The 17,910-nt window shown below is 39.6% G+C and overlaps 1 protein-coding gene across 3 annotated transcripts in view; it reads left to right on the forward strand.

Annotated features, from left to right (window-relative positions):
• The window catches only part of PSEN1 (presenilin 1), a 74,966-nt gene that overhangs the window by 47,289 nt on the left and 9,767 nt on the right, over positions 1-17,910 (forward strand). For all 3 annotated transcript variants that reach the window (XM_032405511.1, XM_032405508.1, XM_032405510.1), the window contains 3 exons: positions 3,654-3,752; positions 9,842-9,928; positions 13,107-13,280. In XM_032405511.1, coding sequence (XP_032261402.1) covers positions 3,654-3,752; positions 9,842-9,928; positions 13,107-13,280 — 360 coding nt within the window. The remainder of the gene's footprint in view (positions 1-3,653; positions 3,753-9,841; positions 9,929-13,106; positions 13,281-17,910) is intronic.

The raw sequence follows: 17,910 nt of genomic DNA on the forward strand, positions 1-17,910 counted from the left end.
TCTCTATATAATAATTTTATCCCTATTCAAATGCTTATTAAAATGTCAGGTGACCTGTAGTAGGAATCCTCATCATCCCCACTTGATGAGGAAAAAGTCCATGGAAATAGAATTAAGTTGGTTCTGTTCTCATATTTGAGCAAGTAGTCCTAGAACTATAGTCATGTACTCTCTGTGTCTTTCATAAAGACCTTAGGTGATACAGCACTTGATGGTTTGCAGAGTCCCCGTGTATACTCTGGCCCCCACCCAATCAGCAACTGGTAAATACTTTGCAGTCAGAGGTTTTACTAATATGTTCTTCTGTTCAGTGCCTTTTTCAACAGCTGCAGTTTGCCTTCACCTTCAGAGGGACACACTGTATCGTTACCTGGCTGCTGGTGGAATTCTTCCACAGCCCTACTTTTGCATACAATTTTTGTTCACTAGATCTTAACCACATCCAGCTTTCTCCAGGAGCACAGATAGAACATCACATCGATGATATTATCCTCTGAAGAGATTCATTTGACGTATTCATTGAAGACATACAAATAGTCACACAGGAGCTCAAAAAAAGGGGTGGGCATTTGCCTGTACATAGTACAAGGCTTTGCCACCCCAGTTGAATTCCTGAAAATTATTTAGTAAGGCTTCTATATCTCTGACACTGTCAAGAAATAGCAACAGAGCCTCCCTACACCCACAATGTTAAAACAAGCCCAGTATATTTTAGGGCTTTTTGGGATCTGGAGGCAGCATATTCCTCATTTACAAATTTTACTTAAGCCTGTTCATACTGTTACAAATTGGCCCATCTTGAATTGGGGCCCCCTACGATAAAGGGCTCTAGAATCTGTCCAGATTGTAAGAGAACAGTCACTTCTCTTAAAGTCCCCTCCAGAGAATCATTCACTGTAGAAGCTATAGCAACCTCCTCTCACACCTGAAATCTCTGGACCACCCATGATGATCAGAAGTTGCCCATGGATTCTGGTTTGAGAAACTGCCCTCCTCAGTCCCATGCTGTACACTTAGAGAGGCAGTTGGAGAGTGCATACTGAGCTCTCCTGGAAACAGGTTCTCACAGGCCCCGAACCCGTGAAGCTCCACATCCTTCTGTGGGTTATGGAGACAGCGTTCTACAAGCTCAGGCCAGCTACTCCTTGCTAATGTTACCTACAGGATACAGCTAAGTCTGGGCCTTCTGGAGTATCACACCTACAAGAGAGGTGGCCTCTTCTGTCCTCAGTCCCTTGCTTGTTGACAAGGTGCTAGAGGAGCTCACCCCGCTCTTGGACCTGTGGCTACCTGGGGAGCCAGTGAACAGCAGTGGGAGTTTGTACACCTTATGAACAGCATCAAAATTATATGTGATGAAGCTTACTGAAGAGCCCCTTCTTTTCATTACCTAATCCAGACATCCTTGATCGAAGAGTGGGATCCAGGGGTCAGCAAAATTAGATGAACTGTAGCCAGTCACCTTATCCTAGTCAACAGTTGGCTCCATCTGTGCATTTTTACAGACTCTTGGGCCATTGCCATGGTTTAGTCATCTGGCTCCACCAATGATAGCAACAGCAATTACTTATCCAAGGTTTTCCTCTTTGAGGAAAATGACTACAAGAATCTCTGGCCTCACAGATACTCAAAATATGTATCAAGGTTACACATGTCTCTGTACATATTAAAGCCACAGTACAGGCCTCACTTTATCCATTGTGGACTTCCAGACATTGTTAATAGTGCCGATCTCACCTGTAAAGGTATACAATGCTGGGCTCTTGAACAAGAGTTTCAGTGGGACTTTCACCGTCCCTACCAGCCTGGGGCTACAGACCTCACAGAGCACCATTGTGGCATACTCAAGCAAGTTAAAATTTAATTAAATGGAACATGGCATATTTCTATCATCAGTCAGACATCAGAGGTGAATTTTAAAAGAGTCTGGTTCTATTTTTATATGTTCAAAAACAACAGAGTGCCAGTTCTGGAGGCAGCCATATCTGGTTCAAATCCAGGCTCCTCTCCTATCACTTATTGGCTGTGTGACTAGCACAGTAATCAACCCTTAAGTCTTAGTTATTATGAAGATTAAATGAAAAAATACATATAACACACTTAGAACAGTATCAATAAACGTTAGCTGTTATTTTTTAAAATATATAATCCTGTAAAGTAATCAAGGCAGTAATTCCTGTTTTACTGCACCTAATAGACCTGAAGTTTAGAGAGGTGAAGTATTTGCCCAAGCTTAACACTGTTTGGTCTAGAATCTGAATCCCAAGTCCAGTATTCTTTCTACTACATTACACTATTTCTCCCATCAACACTCTTTCTTCCATATGATACAAATGATTATTTCTCCAGACCTTTGAGTTCCTTTAAGAGACTTTTGTATCCACTACTTAGAGTAGTGTTTCTCAAGTCCCTTTTTACAACGTCAGAAGATTTTTTAATTTGTCCCACAGGTTCTAAAATTTTTTAAACAAAATTCACTTTAATTGTCTAAAAATAAGGGAGTTTAACATTTAGCACATCTATTAGGGGCAGCATGTCATAAAACCAAGATAGTTACAGGACATGCAGCTTCAAACAGGTTGAAAATCTCCTTATTTCAGAGTGCAGCAAATCTCCCTTTTCTCATCCAAAACAAATCAAAGTGGAAGCAGTGAGAGCAGAGAATTCTTTGTGTGTGTTTTATTATATTAGTGGTAGTCAATGCAGTATTCAAGGAGACATGACCACTTGCAGGCGTGAGGGTTCTTTTTACTTAAATGCATCTGAATGATGGTGATGTCTACACAAGCTGTGAAGTCTTCCTTCACAAATTTAGCTACACCTGTTTTAATATTTTTAAATGTTTGAAATTTTCTGTACTTCTATAATCTGAATTTTTATGGCACAGAAAATGTCAGAAAAATTGCAGTTGATGGAAAGAGATGGTGGTAGAATCAAGAATAGTTTAGGCAAATTGCTTCTGTTCTGAGTTGCTGTTTTTGTGAAAAAATAACCCACTTTTCAGCACCACATGCATTCTAAGACCTGACAGTGTGAAGTGCTTTTGACAGAAGTACAAAAGAAATACTAAAAGGTTTTCATGCAAAGATTTATTTTGTTTTGTTTAAATTTACTATCCTTTAATTCAAGTATCCCTAAGTAGTACATACACTATTTTTAAAAAGGAAAGGGAATGAGTTTCTGTTACACTGCTCTTCATATTTTGAAAAATTCAGTCATCCCCTCTATTAAATTCCTCTCGTTGTAAAGCTTCTGTCTGTGGCTCGTAGATATGATTTGTTCAGAAATGGCTTGTCTTTGTTTCTGCTTATTGGAAATTGACAACAGCTCTAGAATAGTTCTTTCTTGTCATTATCTCTGCCTCTTTTCTTCAGCCCGGGAAGACTTATTCCTGGAACTCTGTGATGATACACTGTAAACTAACCAAATAGGCAAATCCAAAGTGAAATTTACACTGATTATCTGTGTGGTTTTGTGTATTTTGTTTAGGTTGTTTTTCCCCCACCTGTTTACCTGCTGTTTATTTCATATTCATTCAGTATTCCTGCGTAAACAGGACATTAACCCTTTTCCCTTGGTTAATTCCTCCCTAACACACCCATTTGTAAGTTTAGCCAATACATTTTTCCAGATTTTTTTTTTCCTCTTTCTAGATTTAGTGGCTGTTTTGTGTCCAAAAGGCCCACTTCGTATGCTGGTTGAAACAGCTCAGGAGAGAAACGAAACTCTCTTTCCAGCTCTTATTTACTCCTGTAAGTATTTTGGAATGATGTTAAATTCGTACTCAGCTTAGAATTTATAGGAACTCAAACACATGTAATTATGGTCATTATTATGATACTTTTTCTCATCTTAAATGCATAACATTAAGACAACTTCTACACATTCCTGTTTCCTTGCAAACTGTTGTCTTCCACCTGACACTGGTTCAAGAGAGTTTTCAGTAGGTGTAGAAATAGAAGAAATATTTAGAGGTGGGGAGCCATTACTCTCATTTAAAATCTTGTTAGTCTGGGATGCCTGGGTGTCTCAGTCGGTTGAGCATCTGCCTTCAGCTCAGGTCATGATCCCAGAGTCCTGGGATGGAGCCCCACATCGGGCTCCTTGCTCAGCAGGCTTCTCCCTCTGCCTGCCGCGCCCCCTGCTTGTGCACGTGCTCACTCTCTCTGACAAATAAATAAATAAAATCTTTTAAAAAAATAAAATCTTACTAGAGTTATCGAGCACTTTTTTTTTTTTAAGATTTTTATTTATTTCCGAGAAAGAGAGAACACAAGTAGGGGGAGCAGGAGAGGGAGAAGCAGGCTTCCCGCTGAGCAGGGAGCCTGATGCGGGGCTCGAACCCAGGACCCTGGGGTCATGACCTGAGCCGAAGGCAGACGCTTAACCGACTGAGCCACCCAGGTGCCCAAGAGTTAATCGAGCACTTATTACAGAGGAATCTTGCCCTAGCTTACTGAAAAAATTGTACTGTTCCTTCACAATGTGCCCCTTTTTTATTATTTTGGGATCCCATTCTTCCTAATCATTCAGTACATGTGCATTTGGGCATTGACCTGCTGCCACAGAACACTGTGGGAGACATAAAGATGTTTAAGATACTTTGCCTTACTCAGAGCTCCTTTGCTTATAGTTTAGAGGTGAGATAAGACAAATGTATAAATAAGCAACATCCAGCATTGTTACCAGATTCAGAGGAGGCACAATTGAAGTGTAAAGAGAGTTCAGAAGAAGGGAAACCTGGCTGGGGAATCAAGGAAGGCTTTGTGGCTGAGATAGCATTTGGATTGAACCTTTTAAGGATGGTGGGATTTCAGCAAACACAGATGGGAGCGTTGATTCCATAAGTGGGCTTGTCAAAGAATGGCTTTGAGACGTAAGTGTGGAGTATCTTTATCAAATTTCAGGTGTTTAGATTGACTAGAACATGGAGTAAAAATGGGAGAGAGTTCTAGGGGGAAGAGTTTGGAAAGGCAGATTAGGGCAAGATCAGGGATAGCTTTGAGTGGCTGGTTTAGATATCTGTATGCTATTCAGTGATCACTGGGAAATCAAAGGTTCCTGAGCACAAGAGTAATGTGACCAGAGCTGTGGCCCCATAGACTTGCAGCATTGTGCAAGCTGAATTGTGGGTGGTGAGAACCGAGGTGATGGCTGATAACGAAGCAGACACGGTCACAATCTAGGTGGGAAATAATGAGGGTCTTAACTGTGGTATTGTTAATGGCAGATCCAGGAAGAGGACTGATTGACGAGAGGTTTTAGAGGTAGAATCAGTAGTTCTTAGTAACTGATGAGACAAGTTTTAAGCCTGAAGGAAAGGTGATGAAGAAGAGGTGTTTTTCTTGTTTGAGGAACGTTTAGTTTGTCTGTAGCCCATAGCTTACTTAGTTGGTGGGACCTGTGAACCAGGTAGAAATTCCCAGCATAAGTTTAAAAGTGAAGTACTAGTGCTTGGGGAATGGTTGATTAGAGGTGCGGAATTGAAAGCGTAGCAGGGTGGTTGAGACTTCGGAAGTGGATGAGTGGTTCAACAAAAGTGGATGAGAAGAGGATGTCAAGGAGAGAACTTTGTCAACTCCTGTGTTTAGAGAATGAGAAAATGAAGAGAAAACAACAGTAAAGGGAAGAGAAGAAATTGGGATAGTCAGGATTTTTCACTTAACAATATCAGGACATGTTTTCCATGTCAGCATGGGAAGTGGCTGCATAGTATTCTCTATATAGATACTCAGAGAAGGGTGTCCTGGTTGATAGACCTTTAGATCATTTCCATTTCTTTTCTGTCACAAAGAGTGCTTGTAGAGATCATCCATCTTTGTGAAATTTTTTGTATGGTACAATTTTAAAAATGGAATTGCTAAGTCAAAGCGTGTATGCTTTTAAATTTTGATGGATCCAAATTGCCTCCTAAAAAGGCTATACCAGTTTATATTTCCTTTAGTAGTGTGAGGTACCAGTTTCCTTATACCTTCATTATTACGTGTGTGTGAAACTAAGAGGCAAAAAATAACCTCTTGTTTTATTTTGATCTTGGCTTATTAACGAATAACTATTAGTGATTATTTGGACTTTTTTTCATGTTTTTCTTAGCTATATACTTATATTTCTTGTTTTGTGACTGGGTATAATATTCTCCATATTTTCAAAATTTTCAATGGCACAAGTAATACATTAATGTATTATGCTGGAAAAAATTAAATATTGTAGATAAAGCTGAATTTCACTATAACTGGCATCTCTAGGAGCACCTGGGTGGCTCAGTCGTTAAGCATCTGCCTTTGGCTCAGGTCATGATCTCAGGGTCCTGGGATCGAGCCCCACATCGGGCTCCCTGCTCAGCGGGAGTTTGCTTCTCCCTCTCCCTCTCCCACTCCCCCTGCTTGTATTCCCTCTCTCGCTGTGTCTCTCTCTTTGTTAAATAAAACAAAACAAAACAAAACAAAACTGTCATCCCTAATCTTAATACCTTACCAAGCAGTTACCCCTGTTACCAGTTTGATATATCCTTGTAGACTTTTTTTTTTTTTTAGCCTATTTTTCTATTGGGTTATTGGAAAAAATGCTCTAAAAGAAGCCAAAGATGAGGACTAAGTAAACCATATAGAATTTGGTGCCTTGGGACATTTTCAGTGACATTTAAGAGAACAATTTCAGTAGAGTGGTAGGGCCAGAAGCAGTGCTCCAAAGGGAGGGCAGTGTGTCCGTGTTTTGCTGTTGCTGGCGGTGGAAGTTACGGTGTGGCCAGAGAATGGGTGGTGAGGGAGGAGAGGTACAGTAAACATCACCTACTATAGAGATTCCTGTCCACAGGCAGAGCAATGGTGACCTGAGGGGACAGCAGGCCTGAGGAAAGGTGTTTCCAGGAGATAGAAGATGTAATTGTGTTTCTAAGGTTGAGGGGAAGGAGCCAAGTGGAGAAAGCCTTTGAAGAGACCAGCCAGAAGGAATGATTAATGGAGCAAGGTTATCAACAAAGCAGGTAGAAATTGCTCTGAGAGTTCAGGAAGAGGAATTAGAAGAGAACAGGGAAAGACTTGGACGGAAGGAAAAGGAAGAGAGAAAAGCCAGAAGGTAGTGAGACATAGTGAAAGAGAGAGGTAAAGTTGGGAGCACATTGTAGTTGACCTTCATCTTTCTTGTGAACTCAGTGTGAGATCATTTGGGGGAAGTGGAGAGACGGGGACTGTGCTTGTATGTGGAGAAGTCTGGTCAAATGTTAGAAAACTCATTGCCTGGAATGCAAGGATCTTTGTTCTTTTTCCAATATAAATTTATTATCGTGTGCTTCCTGTGTTTTTTGGCAGAAAAGAGCAGGTGAAGTTTTGAACATCAACATTTTCCTCTTAATCAGCATTTGGGTGTGAGCTTCTTATGTGTTATTCCTGGAAATTAAAATCGACTATGTATTTTATATTTGTGCATACAGAATGTCCCGCCAAATGTTGATAGTGAATGCTGGGTGGAAGTAACTTAAGTATCCAAAGGGAACACTTTCAAATAATTATGGTACATTCATACAATAGATAATTATACAGCCATTAGAAAGAATGAGGTAGCTCTGTATATGTCCAATTGTTTTTTTTAATGTTAAAGATTATATACTAAATACAGAAAGCAAGATTTAGGGATGACTAGGTGGCTCAGTTGGTTAAGCATCTGCCTTTGGCTTAGGTCGTGATCTCACGGTCCTGGGATCAAGCCCTGTGTCGGGTTTCCTGCTCATTGGGGAGTCTGCTTCTCCCTCTCCCTCTGCCCCTCCCCACCTCCGCTTGTGTGCTCTCTCTCTCTCTCTCAAATAAATGAATAAAATCTTTTAAAAAAGCAGAAGAAAGCAAGATTTAAGCAATAATGCAATATCCTATGGGAGGAAGGGAGCTATATTTGGATTTGGATGTATGTGTATATACAATCCCGATGATACATTTAAAAAACTGACAAAAGGCTAATAGTGTTTACCCCTGAGAAGTGGGATTTAAAGACTGAGGTAACTTTTATATTTTTCTTTATACCTTTTTCCACTTGTAGAGTTTTAATTGTACTTTGTGTTTTTTATTTTTTTATTTATTTTTTAAAGTTTAATTTATTTGAGAGCGAGAAAGAGAATGAGTGGGGGGCAGAGGGAGAGGGAGAAGCAGGCTCCCTGTTTATATGTATTTTTGTATTATTGTTGGTGTATTTTCGGTATAAATTCCCAGAAGTGGTATTCCTGGGTCAAAGACTTAGTGCACAGGTAGTTTTTTGTTAATTGCAGTATAGTTGACATACAGTCTTACAGGAGTTTCACACGTACAGCATAGTGATTCGTTATATACATACGTTATGAAATGTGCACCATGGTAAGCATAGTTACCATCTGTTACCTTACAAAGTTATTATAATATTATTGACTATATTCCTTCCCTTGCTGTACTTTACATCCATGACTTATTTTACAACTGGAAGTTTGTAGCTCTTAATCCCCTTCACCTATTTTGCCCATCCCCCCTCCACTCTGGCAACCACGTTTCTTCTCTGTATTTATGAGTTTGCTTCTGTTTTGTCTTATTTATTCATTTGTTTTAGCATAATAGCATAAACATCTAGGTCCATCCATGTTGCAAATGGCAAGATTTCTTTTTTTTTTTTTTTTTTTTAAGATTTTACTTATTTTAGAGCTAGAAAGAGAATGAGCTAGCAGCGGGAGGGGGTGGGGTGGGAGGGAGGGACAAGCAGACTGCGCTGAGTGCGGAACCCAACGTGGGGCTGGATCCCACAACCCCGAGATCATACCCTGAGCCGAAATCAAGAGTTGGATGCTTAACAGACTGAGCCACCCAGGTGCCCCAACTTCATTCTTTTTTATGGCTGAGTAATGGCATATGTAGTTTTGTTAGATGTTACCAAATTCCCCTTCAATAAGGGGCTATATAGGGGCTATTGCATTTTTCATCCCACCTGCAATATATGAGAAGCACCATTTTAATGTATTCATGTTGTCCTTTAAAATGTGACAGAGATGTATGTGTTATATATTTAGATCTATATGGATTATGTATGTATTTTTGTGGAAGGGACATAGAACAGGCCAGTTGACTATCCCCTTTATGTTTATTGCTTTTAACTTTTTTTTATTCCTTGTATATCACAGTTTAGCATTATTGAATATCCCAGAGGTCAGGCATCCTTAGAATCATAATGATAATGTGATACTTTTGAGAGTCCCGGTTTGTTCTCTAATTTAGTTCCAATAAGTAATTTTCATCAGTGTTTTTCATCAGTGATTTCACATTATTTTAGGATATTCAACTAGTCCAGCTGTTTTTTCAGTAGGGTCTTGCTGGCCTGAACAGTTTTCCCTATGGATACTTTTCAGGGACTGGAAATGATGAAATTTATGGTTTTACAATAGCAGCTGTAGTTTGAAAGCTAGAGTAAACGCTCAGTTTTAGAATTTTTTCTTTAGGGGTGCCTAGGTGGCTCAGTTAAGCGTCTCCCTTCGGCTCGGGTCGTGATCCCAGGGTCCTGGGATCGAGCCCCGCATCGGGCTCCCTGCTTGGTGGGGAGCCTGCCTCTCCCTCTCCCGCTCCCCCCTGCTTGTGTTCCCTCTCTGACTATGTCTCTCTCTGTCAAATAAATAAATAAAATCTATAAAAAAAAAAAAAAAGAATTTTTTCTTTAATCTGCCAAAATCAAAGAAAGTCTTTTGTGGTTTTAAATATGCATTTACTTCTGATTGTTAAGGATTCTTAAGGCAACATTAAGAAGATTGGTGATTTCTGTAGAAAGATAATGGCCTGTTCTCTATTCATGTACTTTCTGTGTTTCAAGTTCTTACCTGGATTTTTGTCTTTCTCAATAGCAACAATGGTGTGGCTGGTGAATATGGCAGAAGGAGATCCAGAAGCCCAAAGGAAGGTATCCAAAAACTCCAATTATAATGCACAAAGTAGGTGTCTTTTATTTGGTAATTTCCTGGTTTTTCCGGGTCATTGTCCTGTTATATTGGCTAACAGTGAGCTATGAAGCAGTGATTTTAACCTCTGTCTTTGGTCATGGACTCTTGAGAATCTCCTGGAAGCTGTGGTAATACCCAGTAAATACAGATAAATATTTAAGAAGTTCAGGTGCTCTAAACCCAACCATACAGCCAAGAGACCTAGGTAAAGAATTTCTGCCATTAAATACCATTAATACCAGTATGGAAAGGTTCAAGTTGAGGCTGTGATTTAAAAAAGAAAAAATAATCTTGCTCTCCAAACGTGTAAAAATGAGAGCCTCTTGTCTGATATGGCCAGCGTAACTTAAATATAATTTGACTTGAGATGCGATCATGTTTATGCCAAGAAGATAAAATATTCCAGGTGGACATGACTTTCTGGAGGAGGATAAAACTGATGATCCAGGCTGGGAGATTGAAAACCCTCTTGTGGATACACAGATGATGTTAAGGCGAACAGAAGTTAGGAGTTGTTAGAATTGGAATAATGGCACACTAAAAATAGTCAAGAAGAAAGGAAACTTTATTTATTTTTTAAAAGATTTTATTTATTTATTTGACAGAGAGAGACACAGCGAGAGAGGGAACACAAGCAAGGGGAGTAGGAGAGGGAGAAGCAGGCTTCCTGCTGAGCAGGGAGCCCAATGTGGGGCTTGATCCCAGGACCCTGGGACCATGACCCGAGCCGAAGGCAGACACTTAAGGACTGAGCCACCCAGGTGCCCCAAGAAGAAAGGAAACTTTAAAAGAAAACAAAGAGCTAACCTTAGAGGAAGCTGAGAAATAGGCAAAGATTGGTGAGAGAAGAAAAAGGGCCTTAATTGGGTTACTGTCTATCAGGAAAAGGAAAGTTTAGGTTTAAAGAGCCATGAAATCCGCTGAGTTAGAATTTGGGGTAACAGCAAAGAGCACACTTTTAACTGGAAATTCTGCAGTGAGCAAGGCAGCAGAACCAGTAGGAGACCTGGTGGAGAAGAAGGAAATATATTGGAAACAATTGCTATAAGTCTGGCTATTGTGTTGATCTGTGTTAAGCTAAAGACAATTAAAAGATGAGTTGTCTATGAGTATATATATATATGAGTCTGGTGAAAAAGATTTTATTCTTTTGACAAATATTTTTAAGATTTTTATTTATTCATTTGAGACAGAGAGATACAGAGAGAGAGAAAAAAAAAACATGAGCAGGAGGGAAGGCAGAGGGAGAGGGAGAAGCAGACTCTCCAATGAGGAGGGAGCCCAACGTGGGGCTTGATCCCAGGACCTGGAGATCCATGAACTGAGCCGAAAGCAGATGCTTAACCGTCTGAGCCACCCAGGCGCCCCTTGACAAATACTGATTGAGCGCCTAACTGTGCGCCTGGTATTTTACTAGGCACTGGAATGTAGCACTGAACAAGATATCCTGTCCCTTTGGAGCTTATAACCTATTTGGATAGACACAAATGTTCAACAAATAATTCCATAAATAATTCATACAGTTGTGATAAGCACTACAAAGGAGAAGTATGGTTGCTATGAAAGTTTATAGTAGAGGAATATCATTTACTCTGCAAAGTCAGGAAGGCTTCCCTGAGGAAGTGATAATAGGTGACAACCAGCTGACAAGTAGAACTTTCCAGAAGAGGAAACAATGGGAAAGAGCCTTGAAATTAGAAGGAGCTAGGTGAACTTACAGAGTTCCTCAGTGGGAGTGCTGTGATATTTTGGGTGGGCAGTTCTTCATTGTGTGGGGCTTCCCCTCATTGCAGGTTTTTTAGCACATCTGGCCCCTCACTCACTAAATGCTAATAGTGGCTTTGAGGTATTGCAGTAGGCAAAAAGCCCTCCATCCTAAATATTTCCAAACACCCCCTGGAAGGGAGGTGCTACCCATTAGCTAAAAAACTCTGTGTTAGAAGACCTAGAAGTTAGATTGGAACAGAAAGACACAGGGTTCCAAAAGGGGTGGCTTGAAAGGTTCACAGGTAGGAGTGAGGAGGTATGGGTCAGAGCAGGGACTGCTGTTTTTATTTATAAATCTTAGGCTTATATGATTTTGTAAACTCCAAACCATGGAAGATTCAGGATTTGTTGAGGACTTGGTTAAGAAAAAGAATACAAGTTACAAATACAGAATTGCTGTGGCCTCCCTGAAGAATTCCATGTAAGTGAGAGGCCTGAAGTGTATCTTCATGGTAAATCCACCTCTATGAACATGTTTTACTTTTATTAAATATAACAATGAAGGAGAAAAAAAGTTATCAACTTCACTTACGTATTCTAATTATCTTTGATGTATGGACGTTTCTCAAGACTGTCATGTTATGCTCACAATTTTCAGTCTGATTGATAGTCATTATAACAAAATGACTGACCCATAAAAAAATTCACCCCCCCTTTCCTACCCCACCCCACAATAATGGTCTACTTTTTATCTTAGTCACTAAAGCCACAGGTGAGTGTCATCAGTTAGGCTTTCAGCTGCCGAGATCAGAAAACCCAACTCAGTTGCTTTAAACAAAGAAGATTATGTTCTCTCATGTGACCAGAAGTCCTGAGGTGCAGGCATTTGTAGAGTTGGTCAGTTTTATGATCCATTGATGTCATCAAGGGCCCAGGTTCTTTCCATCTTCCTGTTCTACCATTCTTAGATATGAGTTTGGTCCTCAGCCCGCTGCTTCTCGTCGTCAGAAGATGACAACTGTAGTTCCAGGCATTATATCCAGATGAGACATCATCCAGGGTTAGAAAGGGGCTGTTTGTTTCTTCCTTGAGTCTCAAAGAGTGAGAAAAATTTCCCCCAAATTCAGAGCAGACTTTGCCTCACCACCCATTGGCTAGTATCAGCCCCACCCTTAGAGCTTTCATTGGGAAGAGGAATGAGATTACCATGCTTGGCTCGGCTTGATCATGATTTACCGCCAGTGTCACGTGCATGAGAGGTGGCAACCCAAACAAATCAAGACTCTGCCCTCAGGAAACAAGGAGGGAAATAGTTATTAGTCAAGCAAACTTCAGGCATTTTTACAGCTTATTTGTGGTTTAAGAGCCAACTAACCTAGTTACGTGACAGTTGGGTAGTTACCGTTTCCATGTAGTTTTCTTAAAGGTATTAAGAAATTGTAATTTCCACTTTCTCTTGAAGGCACCGAAAGTGAGACCCAAGACCCTGTGACAGAGAGCGATGATGGTGGCTTCAGTGAAGAGTGGGAAGCCCAGAGGGACAGTCGACTAGGGCCTCATCATTCTACGACTGAGACACGAGCTGCTGTGCAGGAACTTTCCAGCAGCGTCCTTGCCAGTGAGGATCCAGAAGAAAGTACGTGCATTTCTCTGTGTTCAGCAGTCATAGGTTCCTTTATGTGCTGCATTACCAAACTCTTCAAAAATAAAATGAATGGAGAGTGTTACGGTCTAATTCTGAATAACAGAGTGTAGCTTTTAGTGGGACTTGCTAATAGTTGTTGCTTTTCTCATAGTTCAGTTTGTTAATGGGCCAGATTCTGCCCCTCACATTTTTGGAAATGGCCCTTTATAGCCTGAATTTTGGCATTTGTTTTATAAGGTAAAAGATATTTTCAGAATTATTATTGCAGTAAGACTTCATGACTGCAATATTTGTGTACAAAAATTTGTTTAATGTATTTCCTCTTTGCTGTGCAGAGACCTGTGGATTTGAATGTTTCAGCCTTTTACATATTATTCCCTTTGCTGGCAAGCACTGTATTTTATGAATTTTAAAGAAAATCAGAGGGATTTAGGTTATGGGGAGAAATGCAAGCGTTTATTCAATGTCTAAGATATGTTGGCATTTAGATTTCGGTTAGCACTTGCGGCTTCTTGGGAACATTATCAGCCAGTAGAGCCCCTTGGTTAGGGCTCAGTCATCTCTTCAGTTAGTCTTAAAGGTGTGATTTGTTAAGAGATTAACACATTTTCCAACTAAATTATTCTTGGTGTTTTGTGTTTTTTTTTTCCTCATGAAAGTGAAGCCCTGGAATAAGACATTATATTGAAAATATTAAGTAGTTTTAAAGAAACAAACACCTAGATTTCTTAGCTTCTTTATTTACTGATTACTAATTATTATGATCTTGACATTATCCTTCAGCTTGAGCAGAACACTTCTTACAGCTCAGCCTTACTCTTTTAACTGGGTCAGAACCTGGGCATATCCTTGACTTTGGTGCTTGGCTGAGTTTTCCAGATGTTAGAGCCAGCCACAGCCTGTGACTTTCACACTCCAGGGAAATTAGACATAGTTGCCTCATCTGACAGCCGGGCTTGAGCTTGTCTTTGCTGATACATTCTCTGCCTGCAAAGTTACCACCGTAATTAGGTTGCCTCTTCTGTTCCTCTCTTTTCTCAAGGGTGCCTGCAGCCAAAAGGAAGTAATATAGCTGTTGAGCCTAGCGGCAGCATGACTATTTCATGACTGCCTTTGTGATTGAGTGCTCGCTCCTTTTTTTTTTTTTTAATTATGTTCAGTTAGCCACTGTATAGGACATCTTTAGTTTTTGATGCAGAGTTCAGCAATTCATCAGTTACGTGTAACACCCAGTGCTCATCACAGCACATGCCCTCCTCAATACCCATCACTCTGTTACCCCCTCCCCTCTGAAACTCAGATTGTTTCCCAGGGTCCATAGTCTCTCAGGGTTTGTCTCCCTCTCCGATTTCTCCCCCTTCGGATTTCCCTCCCTTCCCGTATGGTCCCCCGTGCTATTGCTTATGTTCCACATATGAGTGAAACCATATGATAATTGTCTTTCTCTCCTTGACTTACTTCACTCCTGATCATCTCATGTGCTCTTGAGTATCTCTAATTTATGTTTGTGTGGGTGTGTTGTTGTTGTTTTTGTTGTTTTGTTTTTGAAGGAAAACCCAGGTATTGCCCCTCCTAATGTCAGAATAATAATTTCTTTTACTGGGACCAATACAAACTAATAATTGACATTCTTTCATCATCTTAGCATCCAGTAACATAACCATCCTGGATTGCATTATTATTATTATTATTATTATTATTATTATTATTAAAGTAAGCTCTACACCCAGTGTGGGGCTCGAACTCACAGTCCCAAGATCAAGAGTCACATGCTCCACCGAGTCAGGTACCCCTTAGGCAGTTTTTAATATGTTTACATTTATAAAAATGATAATAGGAAATATTTTTTTATGTTATGTTAAGCTAGGCATATATTACACTGCTAGAGGTTGTTCAGAGAAATCTTACAATTAAAGTAAATGTTCACCATCATTTATTGTCTTTACTATGTTTTATGTTTGGTAGGCAAGCAAATGCTCCTTTTAATATTAAAGGAACAACATATTACTTGAAATTATTTTTCAGAGTTGGTAAAAACAAAACAATACAGTAGAAGGCCTAGACTACCATTAGCAAAAGCAGTAAAATACTAGCAGCCAATCTTAGCGTTAACACTTGCCAGTAGAATACTGTTCATTCATTTTGACTAACTTAAGCAATTTCCATTGCTGTGGTTTTAGTTATTTGGCTATGGCACATTTTGATTGAATAAATCAAAAGGAGCTATTTAAAGAAAAATTCCTTAGCAATATGATATTTCTTAGGTTTTTGTTCTGATGGAGTTTCTTCTGATTATAGGTGAATAAAACTTGACATTTCAGTAAATGCCTAAAGAGAAAATTTGATGGTTACTTGTTTCCTTACTCTAATTTTGCTAATAAATATATCTACACTTTTCTCTCCATTAAAATGAATTCTGTGAAGTATAACTATAGCATTTGCTATTAAGCGTAAGCCTATTTTTAAATTTTTAAATATTTATTTATTTAAGTAATCTCTACACCCAGTGTGGGACTTGAACTCATGACCCCGAGATCAAGAGTTGCACACTCTTCCAGCTGAGCCAGCCAGGCACCCCTAAACATAAGCCTTTAAATGAAAAAGTGAGGCCATGATTTTAAGCTTGATTTAATACATTATTTTTGTTTACTTTTTTTTTTTTTTTTTTTTTTTTTAAGATTTTACCCATTTATTTGACAGAGTGCACAAGCAGGGAGAGTGGCAGGGAGAGGGAGAAGCAGGCTCCCCGCCGTGCAGAGAGCCCGATGTGGGACTCTGTCCCAAGACCCCGAGATCATGACCTGAGCTGAAGGCAGACGCTCAACTGACGAAGCCACTCAGGCGCCCCATTTTTGTTTACTTTTTTTTTTTAAGATTTTATTTATTTATTTGACAGAGACAGCGAGAGAGGCAACAGAAACAGGGGAAGTGGGAGAGGGAGAAGCAGGTTCCTCCCTGAGCAGGGAGCCTGATGTGAGGCTCGATCCCAGGAGTCTGGGATCACGACCCGAGCCGAAGGCAGACGCTGAACAACTGAGCCACCCAGGCGCCCCTTTTGTTTACTTTTTGATAGCTTTTTAGTATATTCCCAGAATTGTTCAGCCATCACCACAATTAATTTTAGAATAGTCTCATTACCTCGAAAAGAACCCACACTCCTTAGCTGTCCAGCTCTCGAATCCCTCCCATCCCCCCATTTAAAGTACATAATGCAATGATTTTTATTATATTCGCAGAACTGTGCAACCATCCCCACAAGTGAATTTTAGAACATTTTCATCACGTCAAAAAGAAACCCCAAACTCATTAGCCCCCATGTCCCTCCTCCAACACCAACAAATATACTATTTTAATAGATTTGCCTATCCTGGACATTTCATATAAATGGAATCCTACAATATATGGTCCTTTGTACTGGTTTCTTTCACTTAGGATTATGTTTTCAAAGTTCATCTCTGTTGTAGTATGTGTCTGTACTTCCATTTCTTTTTATAGCGAAATAATATTGCATTTTATGTATATCCCACATTTATTACCCATTCATCAATTAACAGACATCTAGGCTGTTTTCATTTTGGGCTGTTATGCATAATGTTGCTATCAGTACTCATGTACAAGTTTTTGTGTGGACATGTTTTTAATTTCTCTTGGGTATATACCCAGGAGTGGAATTGCTGGGTCATATGGTAACTCTGTTTAACCTTTTCAGGAACTGCCAGACTGTTTTCCAAAGCAGCCATCCTTCCCACCAGCAGTGTGTGAATGCTCCAATTTTTCCACATCCTCACCAACACTTATTATCTGTCTTTTTCATTATAATCATTCTAGTGGGTATAAAGTGATATCTTATTATGGTTTTCATTTGCATTTCCCTAATGGCTGATGATGTTGAGTATTTTGTGTGTGTGCTTATTGGCCATTTTTATATTTTCTTTGGAGAATTGTATTCAGATCCTTTGACCATTTTTATTTGTCTCTTTTTATTATTGGGTTGTAATGGTTCTTTATATATTTTAGCTACAAGTTTGTTTTCAGGTAAAGGCAAATTTTTTTTTCCTGCATTATTTTAAAAATTTCATTTCTATAACATTTTTTTCTGAAGAATTTAGTTTTACTTTCTTATAGCACTTAACATTTGAAATCAGCCTTTCTAAGGTTATTATTTGTTTAGCCTTTGTGCCAAGAACTTTTCCTTAATTAATTAATTAATTATTAATTAATGTAAAAATAATGTTAATTTTTAACTTTAAAAAAAATATATTTATTTGAGAGAGAGAGAGCGAGCATGAGAGAGGGGGGAGGGTCAGAGGGAGAAACAGACTCCCTGCTGAGTAGGGAGCCTGATGTGGGCCTGGATCCCGGGACTCCACGATCATGACCTGAGCCGAAGGCAGTCGCTTAACCAACTGAGCCACCCAGGTGCCCTATTTTTTAACTCTTGATAACAACTCTGAAATAGCTTGTAATCCCCATCTTAGAGCTGAGGGATTTGAGGATTAAAAAAAGTTAATCAACTTGCTCTGGATCACACAAGTACTTAAGAAGTAGAGCTGGCCTCTCTGTACACATGAAACTGGAGAGAGTATTCATCAGTCTGGGAAGGTTAGCAGGTTAAAGGGTG

This window comes from Phoca vitulina, unplaced genomic scaffold, assembly GCF_004348235.1.
Source record: "Phoca vitulina isolate PV1807 unplaced genomic scaffold, GSC_HSeal_1.0 scaffold7, whole genome shotgun sequence".
In the NCBI taxonomy this organism is placed as follows: domain Eukaryota; kingdom Metazoa; phylum Chordata; class Mammalia; order Carnivora; family Phocidae; genus Phoca; species Phoca vitulina.